Below are 20,831 nucleotides of genomic sequence, written 5' to 3'. Positions count from 1 at the left end.
TTGACCTCGGCGCGGATGGTGGATGGTATCCAGCGTCCGAGTCCAAGTTACCCTAAGTTACCTTTTCGCGCCAGTCGTCCGCTAAGCGACCCCGATCACGCTCACGCTTTGGGAGCATCCGTGTTTTCACTTATACCAACGCAGGTCTTTCTACATTTAACACATTCGTGTTCTAATACGCAGCGCCAAACCTCAGTACAAACCCTAGACAATTGGAACTCATGGTACGATTTCGTGCTGAATTGGCCTGAAGGAAATTGACCAATGGCATTGAACAGGCTGCAAGCGACAAGGCACTGGGTAGCTTGATGCTGCTGGTTGCTGCATTCGTGTTCGTTTACTACACCTCTTGGGCTATCATCCTCGTGAGTCTCTTTTGCAGCTGTCACTAGTACTTTGATCGTTGAGACATATGCAGCCATTCTTTGACGCCACGAGCCCTGTTCATGACTACTTCCCGGCGCGCGAATGGGCCATTCGTCTGCCAGCGTTCATACTGGTTCTTGGACTGTCTGGTATTGGGTTTTTCGTTGGGTCGACAGTCATAAAAGAGAACCGGAAAAAGGCTCAGAAAGCCAGGTCACGGAATGCCTAGTCAAAGAACTTGTGGTCTAGTCTTGTGTTATAGGTGCATGTACATCTCATCATTCAATGGAAAATCAAAACCTCCACGAAAAGACTCTACAATATTCTACGTGATATTAACCTTCCAAGAGTGCAGAGAACGAGGCACAGAAATCCTGAGTCGTCTACTATGTGGGAATACGTACATCTCTACGCTGTCGGTCTGGAGGCGGCCTCTGCGATTCTCGATCTAATATCCGCAGTTTTTCTGCGTTCGCGAGGTCTTTCGTGGCCTGATCTAACAATACATCAAGCTGTATGTCAGGGAGAGGTTCTCCACCCATGGCGCGAGACAACTGTAATTGCATGAGAGATGGCAAGCAAGGCATAGGAATGAAACTGACCTTGTTAATCGCGGATATTTTTCTATGCTGCCTTTGCAGACGTGTCAAAAGTGGAGCTTGGGATAATGCGTCCAGCGAGATCCCGCAGCGCAACTGGTATACCAAAAGAAATAGATTGGCTACAGATGAGCACACAATGGTCGCCAAGGGCTGATCCACGGTAGTCAGCTGTCGGTCGAGAAAACGTCAAAAGGTATTATATCGCGACATACCGAATTTTCTGTCTGTATGCAACTCTCCACTATGCTCTCGAATGGGGGCCAGAGCTCGTTCCATACTGTTTTTATAGCAAGGTCTGCGCGGTCATCTTGAGCTACAGAAAGTGCCCCTGGATCCACTTTATCGTTACTTAGTGACATGGTTTGGGCAAGGAGAAGCCACAGTTTTATAGAAAGATACGCGTGATCAATATCGGCCACAGCAGATTCTGGAGGTAGGGCTCTAGCATGAACATAAGTGCCCAAGGAGGCATAATATGCAGGCGTGAAGGCAGAAAAGTGTGGAAAGAGAATGGTTCCGTGCTGCCCTGATGTATCCGACAGTGCGGCTAGAGTCAAGACGTTCCATGTCCGCATACTTGTATTTATGCGTGAAAATTTCTGTAAATGCGATGGTTAGGCTGAAGTTATTACCAAACGGACCATGAGCAGATCAAACTCGCACCTCCAAATGATCACTGATAAGTTCAGGCACTACGGTAGGACTAAAATCTGCGGCGCGCAGTATGATCTTTGCTACAGCGAGTGAAGCAGATAGTTCTTCGTCACAAATCGTACTTGACCAGACGTGGTTTTGTAGGAAGTAGAGACCAGAACTTGCCAAATTGCGGAGCACGGCAAAGAAAGACTGATCGACACTTGTGTAAGTGTTAACATCTGTTGAGAGAATGGTCTACGGCAAATGAATATAGTGCAGAAACCTTGAGAGCAATGTCATACCTCGGCGATGGCAGTGAGGGTTGATGGCGAGACCCTGGCCTTGAGTCGTAAGATGTCTTCCAGAACATCCAACATAGCTAGTGCGACTTCATTAGCCTGCGCTTGGTTTCCAGCATTTATGGATCGACTCTGATGGTCCCTATAGAGATCTGACGTGGTATTCATAATGCTTAGTAGCGTTTCCTTTTTGACATGTGATCTAGACAGCGCCACTCGTAAAATAGTTACCATGTAGGAAAGCAGCTCCTAAAAATATGGATGAACATTTACAGATACATAGTGTACGGAATATCCCTTACGCGGCTGTGTACTTTGTTGTGTCCGAGCAAGATTGACAGCGTTAAAAGTAAGGGGTCACAGTTGACGTCCTGAACATAGCTCATGCGACGCGCCACTGTGGTCAACCAACCACCGATATCTGAGTGATATGTTAATAAATCCCCTGGGCTATAGATTCAACGTATCAACGTACCTCTTATCAGCTGCACACCATAATCTTCATGATGCACAAGTTTGACATATGAATGAACGTTGTCGACCACAAGCTGTGTAATGCTCCAGTTGGCGTCCAGCGGCTGTGACAATACACTCTGAAGCAACCGCTCGCTCAGACGTTCGGAGGGTTGCGAATTAGCCTTCGCATTCACACTGACGATGTGCTTGAGGACTGTGAAAAATTCTGGCTCGAGGTTTCGCTAGCATTTGTGAGCGTCGATAATCAAAATTATCACCGGAACAGGAACCTACCTTGCATAAACCGCAGAAGATGCCGCTGGATGTTAGCCTAGAAATATTAGCCCGAGTCGCTCCCTGGTGCTATAGTTAACTCACATGTTGAGAGTATTCTCAATGTATGCCCTTGCTTGAGAGACAAGCATGTCTTCGCCGTTGTGGTCTAAGGATACAACCAGTGCAACAGCCTTCTCTACAGACTCACTGCGTAGTACAATTAAAGTTGTCATCTGAGTGATTTTGATTCTACTCACATGACTAAGCTCCCAGATATGAATGAAAATCTCTTTGTGTATGCTTGGACAATAGACAAGGCAAGTTGGCGCATTTCGTAGCTTAGGTCGAGCAGCAGGAATTCGAGCGTTTTACGCATGGCCTTGCGTAACATAAAATCCAGGTGCTTCAGAGCCGTGCTATCGAAATCATGTTTGTATATGATGATCATGAGTGACTCGAATAAGTTCTTCATGGAAAGCACTGGCAACAGGAAGGGATCCGAGATAGAGCAAAATGTAGCCAGCACAACATCTACTAGAACTGTCCCAATAAGTCCAGGTGAAGGATTGTCGTCACTTGTAAATGGACTGGCCATAGCAGATGGTGGTAAATCAAAGGCATGACGAGCATCAAGGATTGCCGGAAATTCGTCGATGCAAGGGTATGCGTCTTCAGGAATATCTTCGAGGTCCCCGAATTGGATGTGGAATGTACGCCCATTGGTTGCTGGTACGAGAGCGACGTCCTCAAACCCTACGATCTTGACCAAGTGAAGTTTGAGTTTAAGTAATGAGAAAACATCTATCTCGATACCACTTGCTAACATCTTTAAACTTAATAGCACAATAGATACCTGGAGTCAGTCAGTAGAGTCAGAGTGCGCAAAACAATGTTCGACTTACGCGAAGCTGCGATATCTCTGGATCTGTATCTGAAAGTTGATGGCCTTTTTCAGAGGACAGGCCATACATCGACTGTATGCGACAAAATTAGGTGAATGATGCTGAAAGAGTGGAAGAGAACACACTAGATGTGCAGCAGCAGGCCCATCCTCGTCATCACCATTCTTCTGCAAGTATTCATCCTCGAGAAGAGTTTCGATAATGACGTCCCACGATATGACTATGGCGATGATAGATCAGTCTCTGAGAAGAAAGTGGAGATAATGGTCAGGCAGTTACAACATACCTTTCCAACTTGGAAAGTGTGGATGAAGCTGTATGAGGAACGACACTAGTCTGACGCGCTCCGAGATTGGCGCTATGCCAATGGCTTCGTTCCAGCAATAGGAGATCGCTTCGAAGTGCGCTGGGAGTAGCGTTTGAGACCACGTATCAATTGCGACCCTGATTTCTTCCTTATATATATTGATTTCAGACCAAGCTGTCGTTTCCCTTCAGCAGAATGATATTACCTGTTCGTCTGCCCATCCGGCTTTGAAATAATGGTAATATATTTCCAGTGTGCTAGACCTCCATTGCCTACCCTCAACGTGAAAGGCAGGACTAGTCACATCAAGGATAATGCGGAATATCCGCATAAGGGCCAGGAATCTAAACCCGTGGATCAGAAGCTTTACAGCATAGAAACGTGACAAACCAACCTCAACCGCCAATTTCCGCCCGACTGGAAATGTTCATTCAGAATAGCTTGGAAAGGATGTGTATCAACCACCAAAACGCGTAGTAGAAGGGCCATCCGGATGCTTGATAGTTCATGACTCTGGATATCATAAAATTGCCAAATGCTGACCAAAAAGCCAAAAAAATGAGGAACGCCTTCTAAAGCGAGGAGCGAAATCACCCTACCACGAACATAAGACACTGCCATTGCGAAGTATAAAATTATCGACTTCGTAGGATTCCACCAGTGGCGCATGTGATATGAAAGCATACAAGAACTTGGCAACCAAACCCGCAACTTCGTCTATACCAGTGGCAACATAGTCGCCCAAAATATTGATGAACGCACTGTCGACTATTATAGGATCTGATGCTTTAGAGGCACGGGTATTAGTTTTTCTCCTATTATATTTCGGCTCAGTATGATATATGCGTTATAAAGCCAAGAATATAATGACCTGGATGGAAGGTACGATATATCATCTTTTGTGACAAGACCAAGGGATCGGAGAAAACTCCGCTCGCATCCATACAGTAGAAGACAAGTAGCCAGAGATTTCCGAAGCAAGTCCACCCTGAGGATCAATTTACTGTCAATTTGTGCTTACCACCGTCATCTATGACTTACTGGGCGAGTTCAGCGTTTCCAGACTTCATTTGCTGCATAATTGGAGGGCTCAGGTAGGAATGAAGAGGAGAAAATATCGATTGTAGCTCCTGGCGACCCATTGATCGTAGCCAGGTTGAAAGGAACGCGGCATCCACCAGGATAGAACAATCTGCGAGAGAAGACGCATGCACTCTTGCCCGAGATGCAAACTCAACAAAAGTGGGGACGGTTATGTCTACGCCAGACCTAGCAAATAAACGAAGCCAGTTCAGGCTACGAGAGAAACCTTCCCGGCTCTCGAGCGCTGTTTTGTGAACTATACGCCACGGATCAATGCTATATAAACTAGATGTATCCGCAGAAGTCAATGTTGCATCGATAATGGTACTGAAACGACTCGTCGTTTCTGCTTCCCGATTAAAAAGCCGTTGCAAAGAAGGGAGTGACTAGAAATGTCCTTTCATTAGGCAAGTCCCAACGAGGGAAATGATAACATACCGCATGAGCTTGGACGTCATGTTCAAGATCAGACAGCCACACGAGAAATAAATCATCAAAAGCGTCAAACACCACTGAATTCTGACAAAGTTTGATAATAAAACGAAGCATTTTGTCTGCAGATGCCCAGGTATCCTTTGGGCACTGTATTTAGCATCATAGACAGGATGTCTCAACAAGAAATATCAAACCTTCTCGCGAAGACTTGAATATTCCCCCGGTAAAAGAGCGGTACCAATCGTGGAACCCTTCGCAGTTTCTTTGATTGCGCAGAATATGATTTTCGCATAGTCCTCAATACGTTGGTTGTGAAGCGCCAATAACCATTGACCAACATACCTGCCCAAAAGGGCTTGTCTTGAAGCAACGTAATCACCACCATTATTGAAAGAAGTGGCAGGTGCCCTTCTTTGAGAGTTCGGAGCAGGCCAAGGAGGCGTTTCAGCTGGAGAACGGATACCTGGAAGAGGTCGATGTTGCGATATATAGTCACGAACTATAGTGGCCATATTGTCGTCCTACACAAGTCACTATCTGGTTTATGCTATACGTACATTACGATGCAAGGCATTCACTTACCTCCTGAAGTATCCACAACAGTACCGTTTGACTTAGTCTGCGCCACGCATATTCGGAAGCCATGCCATTTGGCCAAAATTTGCGGACAAGAAGCAATAGGCCCATCTCATTGACGGACAAGTCTATATCAGAAAGGCAGGCTTCAATCGCAGAAACGAGCGTTTCCACGTCGGTAGACAAGTCAAAGCCGAGTGGGAGAGGAGATTCGCATTGAATGTCTTCTTTTACAGGACCGTGAAACAAAATTGGCTTCGAATCTGAGCGAGTAAAAAAACCCAGACTGTGCAGGTGTGAAAGGCAAAGGCGTGCGGCGGTGTCGGAAAATAGATTGAATTCGTAGCCCAAGCAATCACGCATATGTCCAAGGGCAACAACCTCGAACGGATGTCGCGGATTATCAGGTACGTCCTGTTGAAGCCCTTCGGCTTGTACGACATTCAAAAGGTCGTGAGAAGCATCGAAGGAGGGCTGGTGCTGTTCGTAAGGTGACTTGATGATGGAAGCAATATATGTCAGGTTAGACCAATCAAACAGGAAGTAGGAAGATGGAGCGGTAGCGTTTTCTTCAAAATATTCTCCTAGAATAGCGGAAACTGGAAGTTTTCCGGGTAAGAGATGAGGCTCGTAGAGTTCAACATAATACTGCAGCTCGAATGCTACCGCCTCATGATCATCGCTTCCTTTATTTTCGATTATAATCGTGCCATGAGCCACGCCATGGTTGAATAACTGAAGCTGAGTCCAAAGAACCGTATAAAACACGGATACTTCTTCATACGTTCGTTTGATAAGTTCTTCTGGTGACATGCAGATGTCTCTGTAGTAGTCAGTAAACGAACGGCGCACCAGCGAAAAATCAACGGTGATATAACTTGAATCCAAATCTGCGTGGCGGCAACGCTGAAGATTTGGAGAAGTGGCCTTATCCAAACACGAGTTGTGAGAAAAACACTTGCATATGGAGCAAACAAAGGCTTGGTATCCCCAAATCGGTTCATGGCATAAGAAGCATGGGGTGAGCGTGAAGATATTCGCCAGCCTGAAAATATGATATTCCTTCCTAATCGCATACATCTCAGAGTCCCGTCTTGAGGGATAGATATAGCAAAATCGATGAGCAGCGACCTTCTGTGTGCTCGGATCCGCTATCATAGTGTACTGGGAAACAAAGCTGCCCTGGGGATAGTCGTAGCAATCGAAATGTACGATGCACATGCAGAAGGGGCATAGAAGGCCAAAGCCTTCTACTGGCTTTAAGCATGAATGGCATCCTTGGAAAGACAGGTCCCCCAAGGCCAATGATTGTGACGAAGGCTGAAAGCGCCATGCAACGAACTGATGAGCAAAAGGGTGGTCGACCGTTCTGTTTACCTTAGACACTACATGGCCTCCCTCGATTAATTTTTGAGCGTAACTAAATAAAGGCAGTGGCTTGCTGACAACAGGATGACCAAGAGCCTTGGGCCAGAAAGTATGAAGAAGACTGAGAGCTGCGCGTCTCGTCTTGGCAGTGTGATACGCAACTACTTCAAGCACGTCTAGGTGAGCATCCCTCTTCGACGTCACCAGCAGGTTGACCAAACGACAGGTACGGTGTATCGTAGATAAAGATGAGGACGCAATATCAACACTCTCCAGTATAGCGGCCAATAGCGGAGCAGCCATAGAAGATAGATAATAAATAGGCAAAGGTTGATGAGGAGCATTGCTGGATTTGAGATCCGGTTTGCAAGGATAACTTTGAGTTGTCCAAGGGATCCAGCTGGAATTTATTGATGCGGTAAGCTGGTCGTTTGGAGATTCATCCAGTTGAATCGAAACCATAGGGATATTATCATGATTCGACATTTGTTGCCCTGTAATTTCACTGATTGAAATTTCATCATTGCCTTGCATGCGATTCAGGTCTTCAAAAACTCCTCTAAGTAGGCCGTCCTCGAAAAAAGCCAGTAAACGAGGTTGCATCTCAGGGGGAAAAGTTGCAAATGCTGGAATGACGGCAAATCCAATTTTGGAAACCGACTTCGGATCATTTCGAAGGACATGAATAAGAAATAGTGCAATGTCCAAAGTAAGTGCTTGCAGAGTATTTGAAGGACGAAAGGGCTTAGGAGAAGAAACTTGAAACCGGCAATCTTCTGATATCACGGATGCAAGAACTTGTAGACACTGAGAAAACAGCTCAGAAGCCCCAGTGCGTACTTCAGGCGTTGGTGAAGGTGAACGAGACCGCCTTCCCGTGAACTGTAGGCTATTGCTACGCAAACGAAATGTCGATAGTGGTGAACGTGGGGCTAGACGATGAGTACCGTCTCTGTCTAATCCGGAGGCACTATACCTTATAATTAGTTTGATGAGCATAGTATGTCACCGGTGTCTAAGTACCTTTCTTCAAAAATCTGCCAGCCCTGACTGCTAGACAGAAGCAACACTTCTTTCAGCTTGACCATCAAATCGACTGTAGTGTCGGTAGAAAAAATATTCTCAACTTCGCCTTCGTCGGCATTGACATCTTTATGTGAAGGCATGGATTGCGTAGATTTTTGGCGAGATGCGCCCCTCTGTTTCACCGCATCCCTCAATGCCCCAAGTGTTTGCCCCATCCCTTTTTCCTCCACGTTAACATCGTATATATTGAATGCCTCAAACACGGTTGGGGGCCTGGGTCTGTTTTGTAATTGATCTAACAAGAGTGCAAGCAACTTCCGAGAATCGCTTCGTGCATGATTCGATGATGCTACATTTCCAAGGTGAGGAGAAGAAGTTGGGTCTGTATTAGGTGAAACAGGAATCTGGAGAGAAGAACGTGGTGCTGGAGTGACAGGCTGAGCATTACTATGACGAGGAGAGGTTACATCCGGTACCAAATAGCTGTCTCCAAACATATGTGAGCTGGTGTGGGATTCAGTGTCGACTCGAAGCAAAGGAGTTCGAGGAGACTTTTGGGATGGTGATGAAGCCATTTCCGCCCTTATAATGGTTTTTTGCAGGTGAGCAATAATCGAGAAAGCATTTGGTTCCAAGTCCGAGTGGTTACAGTTAGTCACAGCGGGCCAGGTCGGCCATGCATGGGCGCTTAGACGGCAACACTGCGATCGTATATTCGCACGCGCGCGTAACGCGTTTGTGGCGTTCAAGTCACGGTTGACGTCTTGATTTATCAGGACATACCCACTCATTACTCTCAGGCATCTATCGCAATGCCTCGAAAGCCCAAACCACCTCCATCTCCCAGAAAACTCAAACAACAATCTTTGATAGGCTTTTTTAGCTCTTCGCCTCCATCATCTCCTGTACTGGCTAGTAAGCAATCTCAGACACGGACCTTCTCTGGCTCGACATATGATACCCCATACAATAATCGTAAAAGGAGGAGAGTTCCACAGCCATCTATCCATAGTAGCTCGGAAGATGGATCGGGTGATGCAGACAGTGACGTTGGTGCTATACGATTCGAGTCCAGAAGCGCACCAGCGAGTGATGAAGACGAAGCACCCGGCCCAAGTAAACCAACGACAAGGATAATCAAGAAGCGACGTATCATAGATAAATATAGCTCTTCTTCAGAGCCTATAATCTTGGAGGAGGATTCAGATGATATCTACATGGGACCCAAGGGGAAAGTCAAAGGAAAGCAGCGCCAGGTCAATGACTCCGAAGAGGATGGATCTAAACTGCAGCCTCAAACTCGTCGGCGCAAATTAATCAAAGGTCAAAGACCGTTAGCACCAGATAGTGATGATGACTTACTAGACGAAGTCGATGAAACTAGTAAGCTGTTCATGCAACTGACGATCAACACCTGCATAGTCATATCCTCACAGAAATAATTCAAAGCCGTTTTCGTAAGCGGAATAAAAAGTCAGCGTTCCAAAAAAACCTCGAGAGGCTCAAAAGTTAGTATCTCAGCTTTATATCTCATACTTGTCTAACCTAGCTTCATTACTGAAGGGAAGAAACAAGGACAGCCCATGTCTGAGTCTTCGGACTCAAATTCCGACGATGATGAAAGCCATGACAGTATTAAGCCTTTCCCAGGTGCCAAGCCGGGCCTCGACAGCGATCATAACTTCTCGTCAGATGAAGGGGCTGAAGAAAAAGAAGACGATTTCATCGTCGAAGATGAAGGTGGTACCACTGCGACGGCACTACCTGCGGAATTTAGCATGAGCACTCACCAGGACCTTGCTCATCACTTTAAAATAATATGCCAGCTCTTCGTACACATGGCTGTACGACCACGTTTTGAGCGGCGGGCGTACATGGAACAGATTCTTAAAGGTGGGTTCGAAATACACTTTCCCTTCTCCGAATTTGCTAATATGTGCTTTAGTTGAAGAATATTTCTCAGTGCCTCTTCAAATGACACGTCGAAAGCTGTCTGGTCTGAGAGATTCGCTAGTTACTTCCTCAGTTTGGCGACCTGGGTTTAAGAAGCCATTAGAGACACATCCAGAGTTTGAACTTACTCGGCTCGAGTTCACAATCCCTCGATGCGACGCTTGCCATCTTGGCGGTAGGGTTTCTACTCTTCTTGGAAGAGTTAGCGGGAAACCTTACAATAAATTTGATTTCGAGGTATTCATTTATTTAGTCCGTGTGGCATTATTTCAAACCATCCGCACCTAGCCTACGGAACTGGATAGTAGCTCCAGTGATTCTTCTATCGATGACGAGGAATCAAACGAGGAGGAGGAGGACAAGCAAATGTTCCATCTGGGTCGATTCTGCGCTGCCCGGACACGGGTTTTTCATGAATTCAATCATTGGGAGGTATGGAATGACTTCAACACTCCTCTATCTTTCATGAGTGTGAGTTTGATTTATTGCTTACAGTATCGGCTATACAAACTGTTATTACAAGAAATCGACGAAGTCCGAGCTCAGAGAGAAGGGAGTAGGGCATTTGTTAAAGTAGCTTTCGCAGGAGGTAAACAGCCGCCTAAAAACCTCAAGGATGCTGATGCTGTTATGGACTGGTTGGATCAACGTGGGGTCGTAGAAATGGGATGGCAGATGATGCGCAAAATGATGGAAAGTGCCCAGAAACTGGATTCAGCTGCAAAGAAAGGCGGTATCGACCTGGATGATTACGATTTTGACTGATCTTCGATGGTCAGCTATAATGATCCTATCAACTCTCGATTTTTTTTCTACACGTCTTGTTTACTGTAAATATTCGCAATACAATACTGGGCAAGTACCCATGGGCGCTTAATCTGGGTTGCGAAATATGCAAATTGTTCTCACGCGTCTATGCTCTGACCATCACTCGGGGCATGTCCTATTCGCATTACCCACAAGCTGGTCAACATCCTGCATCCACAACTTATCCTTATGCTGCATATCATCCAGGAACACCGGGCGCATATGGCCATCCACAGACGCCAGGGGCATATCCTGGTTATCAGACGAGCCCATATGCTACAGGAGTAACGGGTTATGGTGCTTGGCCCTATCCTTACAGCTACATCCCTCAGCATCCTCAAGCGGCTCTCCATACACCTAGACCTACTATTCAAACTGCAGTCCCAACTGCAACAACCACGACAGCAACGACCAATGCCGTCACCGCTGCGTCGACCCCCGCCGTAGCCACCCCGAGGACTACTACATTCACTTCTTACACCCCCTCCTATATGCGAGAAAGTGTCATGGCTGCTGGCAATGCGGGTGCAACTAGCCGTGGACGTAAGCAAGCCAATTTTAGGGGGCTGTTCTCAAAAGAACGTATGTATATTCAGGTTTGGCTGGCTGGTTCTTCTGACACCTTTGTGTGCCTCAGTTAAAAGCTTGATGTACGGTTTTGGGGACGACAGAAATCCTGCCAGTGACACGGTTAATGTGATGGAAGAGATTCTGGTCGAGTTTATAACTGATGTTGTGCGTATTTTACTTGGATTTATCCGTTGTATGTCAGTTGGCCTGGAATCTTATCATGTTGCAGTGCCAAACTGCCGGTGGACCACAAAGGAAAACGCGTTTATCTATTGAGGATCTTCGCCGGGCATTATCAAGACCCGCTGATGCTAAAAAATTGGCCCGAATGGAAGAGTTGTTGTTTATGCAGGAAGATATCAAGCGCGCTCGCGCGCAATTCGAAGAATCAGATATCAATCAATCAAAAGAGCTGCTGTAGCATTAATCCCTCTCATTTAATATTCTGCATTTGTACCCTCGCATCGCATACATCTTTCCAGTGTACTTTTCATCTGCGCTTCAGATTGTGCCATGAATCGCGTGTTAGTTGACGTAGAAATGTGAGTAAAAATCCAACAACTAACAATATAGAATAGAGGAGTTCGAGAGTTCGACTAGGGGCAAACAAGCATGACAGCTGCTGTGCATACATTCACGAAATATGAAGCGAATTAAATCTGATTCAGTTGCATGAGATAATACAATGTATGAATTCATATCAATGGATGAGATGATACAGACCTAACTGGCACAGATTACTTTAATGTCGTGATTTTACCTGCAACTAGACTTGTCATAGTTGCATACTCTAGTCTACTCCTCCATAGCTGCATCATCATTTGCTGCATCGTCATCGGGATTTTGCGAGCCGTTTTCTGGAACGGGCCTTCCTTGGGCACCTGCAGCGGCAAAATCAGCACATGAACCAGATATAAAGATAGGAATGCTTACCTCCACTTTGGGCCAGTGGTTTCGCATACTGTTGAAGCCACTCCTCGGACTCCCAGACTAAAAAGATTAGCATGATGTCAGATACAAGAATACTAGCGCAATATATATGGAACATACTAGCTCTACTGCCACCACCGGGTTGTACAGGCCCCTTCATGGGTCTTGCTAGGTTGACTTTGAGTACACGTCCTCTTAGCTCGTTGAGATCCATGTTGTCAATAGCGTCCTGGGCATCGGCTGGGGATGAATATGTGACAAATGCAAACCCCCGATGTTTCGCCTCTGAAATGAGAAGTTGCTGAACTGGGCAAACAAATAGACGAAAACCAACACGTACCTGCTTGCAAGGAAGGATTTGTAGCAGCCGAAGGTAGCTGTACTTCAAGAATATCGCCTGAAATGACATTCGTGAGTATGCCATCCCAAAGGACGTGTTATGGAGCTGAGTCTTTGGTACCAAAGGTTGAGAAACTCTCATAGATGACGCTCTCGTCCACATCGTCCCCAATACCTCCGATGAAAACGGTCTTTTTTGCCTTCGTACCTTCTTCCATTGACGTCGGTCCTGTATGATATACGTTAAAAGCGGTGGTGTTTTATTCAGGGTCCAAGTTCCCAGGTGCACATGAATAGCAAAAGGCCAGCGGTACAGCCACAGTTTCCTAAACGGCTTGCTTCCTCCCTCCACGCCTGAGTTCTTGGTCAAAGGAGGGCGAAGTTTCCCTCGCTCACCTCATTCCAAAGTTGCCGATTATCGCTACATAATGACACCGTGACATTTTCATCATGGGCAATGATGAAGAATTTGAACGTGGAACGAACTATCCATAGAAAGCAGTTGGAAGAAACTACCGATACATGCGTGACATTGGTATCTACTATCTCCTATCGGTCAGGATAGTAAAATGCCTTGCTAGAAGCTATATACCGGTAGGCTCGCATTAGCCTGAGAATATTAATCTTGAATTTGACTATTCTTTTTTCAAGGACTCGCACTTCTTCAAGTCTCACAGGAATGTCTCCTGAATTTGCTTCTTCCGCGCAGTGGTGTGATCCCCGGAACGCCGACTACTCCTTGGAAAGGCAAATATACTCCTAGTCCACTCGTCTGTCACACCGTAGCTCTCATCTAATGGCATGTCATCATGTCTTTGATGGTTTGGTGTTCTTCTTGGCACAGCGTCTCCCGTGGTGCCCGTGCATACGTGTTTTGTATTCAAGGACCCCATCCAGTAATAGAATCCCTCGCCGGGATCGAAGATATTGTCTTTTCTTCCCTTTTATGCCGGTGTTTTACCTTTCAACACCTCCATCTCATCACCGCAGGCCGCCTTTTTCACCATGCAGTCTCCAAACGACTGGGACAGTTTATCCCTATCGTCTAGTACCTCGTCTTCGAATTCTTCTATCGACGAAGAAGATATAAATTCTCGTATTTCTCCTACTTGGGAAAAGTATCGTTGTCTGTTACATCGCAGAGGTTTCGGCCTCGAAACTATTCGCGATGTCAAGGAATATCATCAATGCCCGGGCAAAGGAGTTGAAACACATTATAACGATTATTATTCACGCTATAAACGTGTCTCTTCGTCTTCTGATGACAGTGCTTTGTGCAAGGATAGAGGCCTAGTGCGTATTCTCTTGCACGTTTTCCATTCGTCCCCTGAACGCCACATTACCAAGTGCGATAACTTATTCAGAGGTACCCATTATTGCACCGGACGGAAGGTAATGGTCAAAGCCGTTCACCTGCGTGGCAGAGAATTCGACATCGTCCGCTTTCTTTCTAATCCCCCAATACGACATGACCCTATGAATCATTGCATACGTTGGTATACATCTTTTCAGTTTTATTGTTTCTTAATCTTTAACATAACTGTTAGCAATCTTGGATTTGATAGAGGTCCCAAAAGATGATGTTGGGTTTATCGTGATGGAAGAATGGTCTTCAAATTTCATTCCTGAAACTCCGTGCTGTCTGGACAAGTTCCTTGATGCTTTGACGCAGTGCATTGAAGTCAGTATACCACAATCCCTTCAATAATCTATATATAGTCATTGAGTGCTAACGCGTTTTGAACCTTCAATTAGCATATTACGTTCATGCACAAGTATAGGATTGCTCATCTGGACATCTCCTTACACAATCTCCTTACCGACTACAAAGGGCATTATGCTTGTATTGATTATGAAATAAGTCGCAGATATGACGATATCTCGCCTCCCCGGATATACGCAAACTATAGAGGAACAGAAATCCCACCGGAACTAGAAAGGAATTGTTCAAGCGATCCCTACAAAGTTGACGTATGGGCATTGGGAGTGCTCATTATTCGTGCATGCAAAGTATGTTCGACTGTTTGTTTTGTAGATTTGCCATAACAAAACGGATACTTTGCAGCTCACTGGCTACTGTGTCCCAGAACTTGCAGATATTACCAAAGCGATGTTGAATGATAATCCTGACAAAAGGCCTTCTACAGCCACTGTTCTCCAAGCGTTTCGACGTGTAGTAACGACAATAGCGAAGGATCGACTAGCATATTGCACCCCTCAGTGGTGACACCTACTCGGAGAATCATCTTCAAATGACCGCTGTCATGATGCACTGTCCAAAGAACAAACATCATGGACCTATCTCTTTGATACACTAAATTAGCTCTGCATAAGTTCCGTACACACACCTACAACGACGACTATTGTGCTACCTCTGGTGTAAAGTGTTCTGGTGGAACATTTGCTGCAGCAGCCTCCTCCAACTTCCGACGCTTTCTCTCTAGGTATCGCTCGTGGGCGCTCATTATATCATCCCGAGTATTCCGTTTCATCACCACCCGTTGTATAGCCTCTTGATTTTCAAGTTCCCTCTGCTTCGCCATTCTTTCTTCTTCCTCTTCAACCTGTCGACGAATATCCCTAGCCCGCCGCTCGTTGATTTCTCTCCTACTCGCCGCCGTACCAACAGCACGATGTGCTTGAACCTCCTCTGTCTGTCCATCTTTTGCTGTCCCAGTTGCTTTCTGTAATCCCAGCCGCCGAGTGTTCGGAGCAGATAAATTCAAACCTGCAGATAGCAAATCACGTTTATCGACGATTTGGTTGTCATCGTTCAGTTCCACGTCCTTTCCTTGTTCTCGTGCTAATCGCGCTAGTTCCAAGTCGGATTTGGTCGTGAAGTTCGGAGGTTTTGTGATAGTTAAATTAGGAGTAGGACCTTGTGGCCCCTTGACTGGTTTGCTTTGAGACGATGTTGCTGCTACAGTCTCTTCATGTTTCTGCTCCGTTTCTTCTAGCAGCTTACGATAGAAATGCGCCATGCCCGTGGAAGAGTCACCTTTCTTCTTTCTCTCTAGTTCTGTATTAAGCAGTGTCAGCGTGCAAAATAATATATGATATGGTGGTATCTCACCATCTCTTTTCTTTTCCTCCTCTTCAGCTCGTCGCACCTCTGCCATCTGATCTTTGTAAGCCTGAGTTACGAAAGCCTCCTTGTCGTTAAATTCATCCCCTTCGGCCTCCCGTTCTCTCTGTATCATCTTTTCCTCCGCACGTAGATAGTCGAGTCTCCGTGTAGCAGCAGAGTTAAGGAGACCGTGAATATACTTGGGCTTTGTGTCCAATGAACAGTCAGATTAGTGTGACCAGAAATAAAGAGAAACCATACCTTCCGTGCTTTCGCATCTACCTCCTTGGCCTCTTTTTGCTTTTGCTTTGCTTCCTGCATCTTATCCCATACTTCATCATACTCATAAACAGTTGCGTCAACCTTCATCTCGTTGTCCATCCGTTTCTTCGTAGCCTTTGAAGACCCCACATTCTGTGCGAGCAGCTTCTTGTTGACCGCTGTATCCCGGTTATCTGAAGCAGTGGGCGCTGCATCTACAGGTTCGTCCTCTTCGAAAGATGATAGTGCTGCTGGCCGTTTTAGCGAAGGAGCGGCACCTACTGGCTTAGCCTTGTTGGTCAGGGAGAAGGATAACTTCATGATTGAACGTATTACGTAATTAATTGGCTCATTTTCAAGGACTGCACTGATTTCGGAGTCGCGACCTTGGACTGACCTTGGAAGTTATTTCTTGCGCTCATGGCCCAAAACTACGATCGTCGACGTATCAATGGTCCAGAAGACAGCTATCCACCCATTTTTGAGGAAGAGGAAGAGGATACTTTGTCCTGGAATATAGCAAAACCCCGTGAAGGACGTTCTCCGCAAGATATCCGGCCAATTTGTGAGAATACCTTGGTTTCTTGTCAGCTTTCAGGTTCATTGATATGCTTCATCGTTGCGCTAGTCTTACAGCCTGGTCTAATAAATCAGGCCAATGGCTCTGCCTATATCGAAACGGATAAAACTAAAATAGCCTGCGCCGTGTTCGTCATCTTTACAATGCATCTCGCACTGCATGATTTAGTCCGTCTGCGCGCCCTTCTTTCTTAGTTATGGCCCAAGGCAATCCAAAACGACCACCTTCAGTGAGAATGGTCGACTGAATGTCGAAGTGAAGTTCTCGCCGTTCTCCTGTGCTCGTAGAAAGGCGCCACTACGTGTTCGTCTTGATATTTGCATACTGCCTATTCTATATCTTATCCTGTCTCTTGCCTCGACAAGGATGCTGAAGATAGGTCTCTAGCGGTGTCTATCCATCAAGCGGTTTTGTCGTCCGTTCGTCTGGAGCTGTTGCCAAAATCTACCATAGACGTATTTATCACCATAATCGAGAATGATGGTATTGAAGGTTGTATTTCATCCGGAACAATAGCAGCAAGTGCTGCATTAGCAGATGCTGGGATAGAGGTGCTTGGCCTTGTGGCGTCTTGCTCAGCGGTAAGCATATAGCCTATTTATGGAGTGTACTTAAAAACCATATCCAATGCAGGCTGCTTTAGGGGACGAAATTTGGTTAGACCCAACAGAGAAGGAAGCTCGAAAGTCGGAAGGGACGTTAATTCTGGCTTGCATGCCTGCGTTGGGAATTGTCACCAATGTCTGGCAGTCTGGTCGAATGACGGTCGAGAAGGCTACCCAAGTATTTTCACAACAACAAGTACGAAAATATAGTATTTCTGACTGGACTGTTTAGTGTCTAGATTTATGTCAAGAAAGGTGTACAGATATACATGCTGTAGTCGCCCAGTCACTGCTTGAAACCAGCAAGGCCAGCTAGTCCAAGTGGCTGTTGGTATTTGGGCGCTTTATCTTAGAAACCGAATTCGAAGGAACGTCGGACATGAAAAGTACAGAACCATGGCCACAATGCCTCGGTTGTGTTCATATTTATGAAAAGCTTGGTTTGCTCTGATTTAATACCCTGCATCGTGTATTTACCATAGAGATAAAATCCGTGCCAGAGTCAGAGGAACTGTATCATAATGTTATGCCCCCTTACGAAATTGTATTATCTGCCACCAGATCCAAAGATGTACAAATAACTAGCTCATTGTACGCTTTAACGTTTTAAGCAGACGCCACCGTGATACACGCACAATTTACTGAAGGGGTGGTGTTGTTCAAGTTCGGCTGCGACGAATATCCCTTCCCCTTTAGCAAGTGACTTGTAACGACCCCACATCCTTATTTTTATGCCAGATACGTCGCATAGAGGCTCAACTTCAGAACTGTCGTCGGCGGATCAATACCCTTCAGTCTCTCCCCGACATTCACATGAATCCCAGGATTCTCTACGAGGGTTAGAGCTGTCAGAAGGACCTTTGACCGCAAGGGCGGGGCGAGGGCGTTCTTTTTCATTCTCTGGATTCGATTTCCAACGCGACCTCCTACCTTTAAGTACTAGTCTGAGTGAACCAGACCATATACACAGCGATGGTCCAGAAAAAACCATAACCCTAGTGCACGGTGAGCATTGATAACTAATGACTCTGTTGCATTGTATGACGTCCCAAGATGATAAGGAATTGGACTTGTCGTTGGACTACAGGTGAATGCTACCTGCGCTTCCTTGTGTCTGTATTCTGCGGACGGCTGACTGTCAATGCGTTAGATTGGTTCTGGCATTTTGTGAGATGCCAGTTCTGCAAACGTATCCTCAAACGTACTTATCGCGTATTTCAGCTCATCGCCGGGTGTTGTGGTAGCTAATACGAATAGCGTGGGGGCAAGTTTGGCTGTATGGCTGGCTTCAGGTTTGTTAGCTTGGACTGGTGCTAGTAGTTTCGCTGAATTAGGGTATGTTTTGATCCCAATTCAAATATCCTCTTCAGTCGATTGATCTAATTCAAAAGGTCGAGTATACCGCTCAACGGTGGAGCACAGGCATATCTTGCATATTCGTATGGTCCTCTTGTGTCATACTTGTTTGCTTGGACCGCAATAGCCGCTTTGAAGCCGGGTTTGTTCTGCATTCCTCAATTTGGTACCCCCAACCAGGAGGCTAACTCATCACTATAGGAGGAAATGCAGTTATCAGTCTTATTTTTGCAGAATACCTAAACCGACTTTTTTGGCACGCTACTCGTGATCATGTGGCACCGGGTGATATCCCTCAATGGTCCATCAAACTCACTGCAGTCATCGCAGTTCTCTTCGTTACCGCGCTATGTTCTGGAACTCGCAAACTGGGCACACGTGCTGCCGTAGTGTTTACTACTGTCAAAGTAAGCGCTTTTTTAGAAGATGGTTTAAAAAAAGCGGTAGTAACTTTTCTTTTGTAGATAGTTGCATTGGTATATATGTCTATTTCAGGTAGTCTGTTACTGGGTTAACAGGATTTTTGGTCAGATTTCTATTGTTATATTGGGCATTATACGCGCAGCTCGAGGACACGCTTCTACATCTTTGACCGAACCTTTGTTTCACGACTCGAGCAAAAGTCCCTCGGCATATTCCCTTGCGTTATATTCTGGACTATGGGCATTTGATGGCTGGGACCAGGCTAATTATGTGGGAGGCGAGGTAAAGAGTCCCGAAAAAAATATCCCGAGGGCTATTCACTTCAGCATGATGATTGTGACGGTAAGGAACTCTCATTTTACCCTTTTATGGTAAACTGGCTTATATATTCTTCCATAAGGCGCTTTTTCTCCTGGTGAATGTATCTTATTTCGTTGTTTTAGACAAGGCGACTGTCGGGTCGAGTAATACTGTTGCGCTCGATTTTGGCCGAGCCCTTTTCGGTCCCGTTGGGGGAACCGTTTTTGCAGTTATGGTTGCATTTTCATGTTTTGGAGCACTCAATGGTGAGTTTGATATTCTTCAAGCGGCGTGCTGTCTCCAATAGTTTTCGACTGTAGGGTCTCTTTTCACATCCGCACGACTGATCTACGTCGCTGGTAGGGAGAGGTATCTTCCAGCGACGTTCGGACGTCTTCACAAGTCTCGTCAGACCCCCGTGAATGCGATTCTTTTGCAGTCCTTCCTAACGATTGCATTCATCGTGATCGGCGGTGGTTTCCGATCACTCATAAATTTTTCTGTTGTAGCATCCTGGTCGTTTTATTTCCTCACTGTGTGTACTATTTCTTTATATAGGCCTGATTGGGCAGTCGCTGATGGTGTGTGAGAAAAGGTACTTGGCCTTGTTATCTTGCGAGTGAAAGAGCCCATGTTAGAAAGGTGAGCATTTCCCCCTCTCATTATCGAGTCTTTCTGATTTAGTACTTAGGCCTTATAAAACATGGATCATTACGCCATTGTTGTTTTGTTCAGTGCGTCATTGTATTTTCTGATTATGTGTCATGCATCTGATCTGAGCTTTCGTTATAGGTTGCAATTTTCCTGCTGTGCATGCCAATCTTTGCGGCACCTTTAGAGGCTATAGCCGTACTGGGTAACTTACTCCGAGCTCTTGCCGCGGTTTATTCGAGTTAACCTTTGCCGTTCATAGGTTTTGTGCTTGCTGGCATTCCGGTTTATTATATAACGACTCGTAATAACGAAGTGAAGCTTCCCCGTTTTCTTGGTACGTGCCTATGTGAGGCGTGGATGATGGTGCTGTGGACTGATGCTTGTCGTTTAGGTTTCCTCGGCCCATGCATTGCTTGGATGCGGGGTGAACGTGCCGTGGGAGGAGGGTGGGAAGCTGTTGCGACAGAGGGCGACGAAGTAGAGATGTATGAAGGTCGGACAGCACGTAGTTGAGGCAACCTGATGACAGGTGTATAGTCTATCTGGCGGTGCAGCTTATTAATTATTGGAACGTACAGGACCAAATATGAATAACGATTCTCTATTTTAGTACGGTTCAGGTCTGAAGGCCGCTCACTCTGCGGAGAATGTTCG

At 45.8% G+C, this 20,831-nt stretch overlaps 8 protein-coding genes across 8 annotated transcripts; 5 read left to right on the top strand and 3 right to left on the bottom strand.

The window, feature by feature from the left end:
• Nucleotides 1–308: 308 nt before the first annotated feature.
• Nucleotides 309–595, top strand: SERLADRAFT_396305 (uncharacterized protein; the record flags this gene model as incomplete). Its single annotated transcript, XM_007321194.1, has 2 exons — nt 309–365; nt 419–595. The coding sequence occupies 2 exons, from the start codon at nt 309–311 to the stop codon at nt 593–595; spliced, it is 234 nt and encodes a 77-aa protein (XP_007321256.1).
• Nucleotides 596–752: 157 nt separating this feature from the next.
• SERLADRAFT_372111 (uncharacterized protein) lies at nt 753–7,609 on the bottom strand (the record flags this gene model as incomplete). Its single annotated transcript, XM_007321193.1, has 20 exons — nt 753–1,136; nt 1,181–1,567; nt 1,665–1,859; nt 1,907–2,089; nt 2,281–2,348; nt 2,397–2,601; nt 2,654–2,690; nt 2,738–2,842; nt 2,893–3,488; nt 3,538–3,609; nt 3,663–3,757; nt 3,824–3,992; nt 4,050–4,188; nt 4,239–4,382; nt 4,444–4,659; nt 4,716–4,832; nt 4,886–5,313; nt 5,557–5,883; nt 5,945–6,895; nt 7,316–7,609. The coding sequence occupies 20 exons, from the start codon at nt 7,607–7,609 to the stop codon at nt 753–755; spliced, it is 5,112 nt and encodes a 1,703-aa protein (XP_007321255.1).
• A 1,535-nt stretch (nt 7,610–9,144) lies between these two features.
• SERLADRAFT_440729 (uncharacterized protein) lies at nt 9,145–11,050 on the top strand (the record flags this gene model as incomplete). The annotated part of the gene is made up of 6 exons (XM_007321192.1): nt 9,145–9,715; nt 9,769–9,840; nt 9,896–10,225; nt 10,278–10,522; nt 10,574–10,717; nt 10,781–11,050. 6 exons carry the CDS (start codon nt 9,145–9,147, stop codon nt 11,048–11,050), a joined length of 1,632 nt encoding a protein of 543 aa, XP_007321254.1.
• A 157-nt stretch (nt 11,051–11,207) lies between these two features.
• SERLADRAFT_473849 (uncharacterized protein) lies at nt 11,208–12,227 on the top strand (the record flags this gene model as incomplete). The annotated part of the gene is made up of 3 exons (XM_007321191.1): nt 11,208–11,674; nt 11,730–11,827; nt 11,892–12,227. 3 exons carry the CDS (start codon nt 11,224–11,226, stop codon nt 12,081–12,083), a joined length of 741 nt encoding a protein of 246 aa, XP_007321253.1.
• Nucleotides 12,228–12,342: 115 nt separating this feature from the next.
• Nucleotides 12,343–13,199, bottom strand: SERLADRAFT_396290 (uncharacterized protein; the record flags this gene model as incomplete). The annotated part of the gene is made up of 5 exons (XM_007321190.1): nt 12,343–12,543; nt 12,596–12,652; nt 12,713–12,877; nt 12,933–12,989; nt 13,053–13,199. 5 exons carry the CDS (start codon nt 13,147–13,149, stop codon nt 12,458–12,460), a joined length of 462 nt encoding a protein of 153 aa, XP_007321252.1.
• Nucleotides 13,200–15,024: 1,825 nt separating this feature from the next.
• SERLADRAFT_473841 (uncharacterized protein) lies at nt 15,025–16,594 on the bottom strand (the record flags this gene model as incomplete). The annotated part of the gene is made up of 3 exons (XM_007321189.1): nt 15,025–15,950; nt 16,005–16,203; nt 16,260–16,594. 3 exons carry the CDS (start codon nt 16,578–16,580, stop codon nt 15,292–15,294), a joined length of 1,179 nt encoding a protein of 392 aa, XP_007321251.1.
• Nucleotides 16,595–16,647: 53 nt separating this feature from the next.
• On the top strand, nt 16,648–18,000 carry SERLADRAFT_473839 (uncharacterized protein; the record flags this gene model as incomplete). Its single annotated transcript, XM_007321188.1, has 5 exons — nt 16,648–16,966; nt 17,034–17,142; nt 17,205–17,420; nt 17,473–17,622; nt 17,677–18,000. The coding sequence occupies 5 exons, from the start codon at nt 16,680–16,682 to the stop codon at nt 17,758–17,760; spliced, it is 846 nt and encodes a 281-aa protein (XP_007321250.1).
• A 68-nt stretch (nt 18,001–18,068) lies between these two features.
• On the top strand, nt 18,069–20,790 carry SERLADRAFT_473831 (uncharacterized protein; the record flags this gene model as incomplete). The annotated part of the gene is made up of 15 exons (XM_007321187.1): nt 18,069–18,449; nt 18,506–18,531; nt 18,595–18,611; nt 18,666–18,779; nt 18,836–18,942; nt 19,002–19,207; nt 19,265–19,276; nt 19,332–19,565; nt 19,624–19,789; nt 19,844–20,058; nt 20,119–20,165; nt 20,215–20,257; nt 20,316–20,379; nt 20,437–20,511; nt 20,569–20,790. The coding sequence occupies 15 exons, from the start codon at nt 18,176–18,178 to the stop codon at nt 20,688–20,690; spliced, it is 1,722 nt and encodes a 573-aa protein (XP_007321249.1).
• Between the last annotated feature and the right edge of the window lie 41 nt (nt 20,791–20,831).

This window comes from Serpula lacrymans (assembly GCF_000218685.1).
Source record: "Serpula lacrymans var. lacrymans S7.9 unplaced genomic scaffold SERLAscaffold_11, whole genome shotgun sequence".
NCBI classification, from domain to species: domain Eukaryota; kingdom Fungi; phylum Basidiomycota; class Agaricomycetes; order Boletales; family Serpulaceae; genus Serpula; species Serpula lacrymans.
Note: the sequence above shows the minus strand (reverse complement) of the source record. Positions and strands in the feature narration are given on the sequence as shown.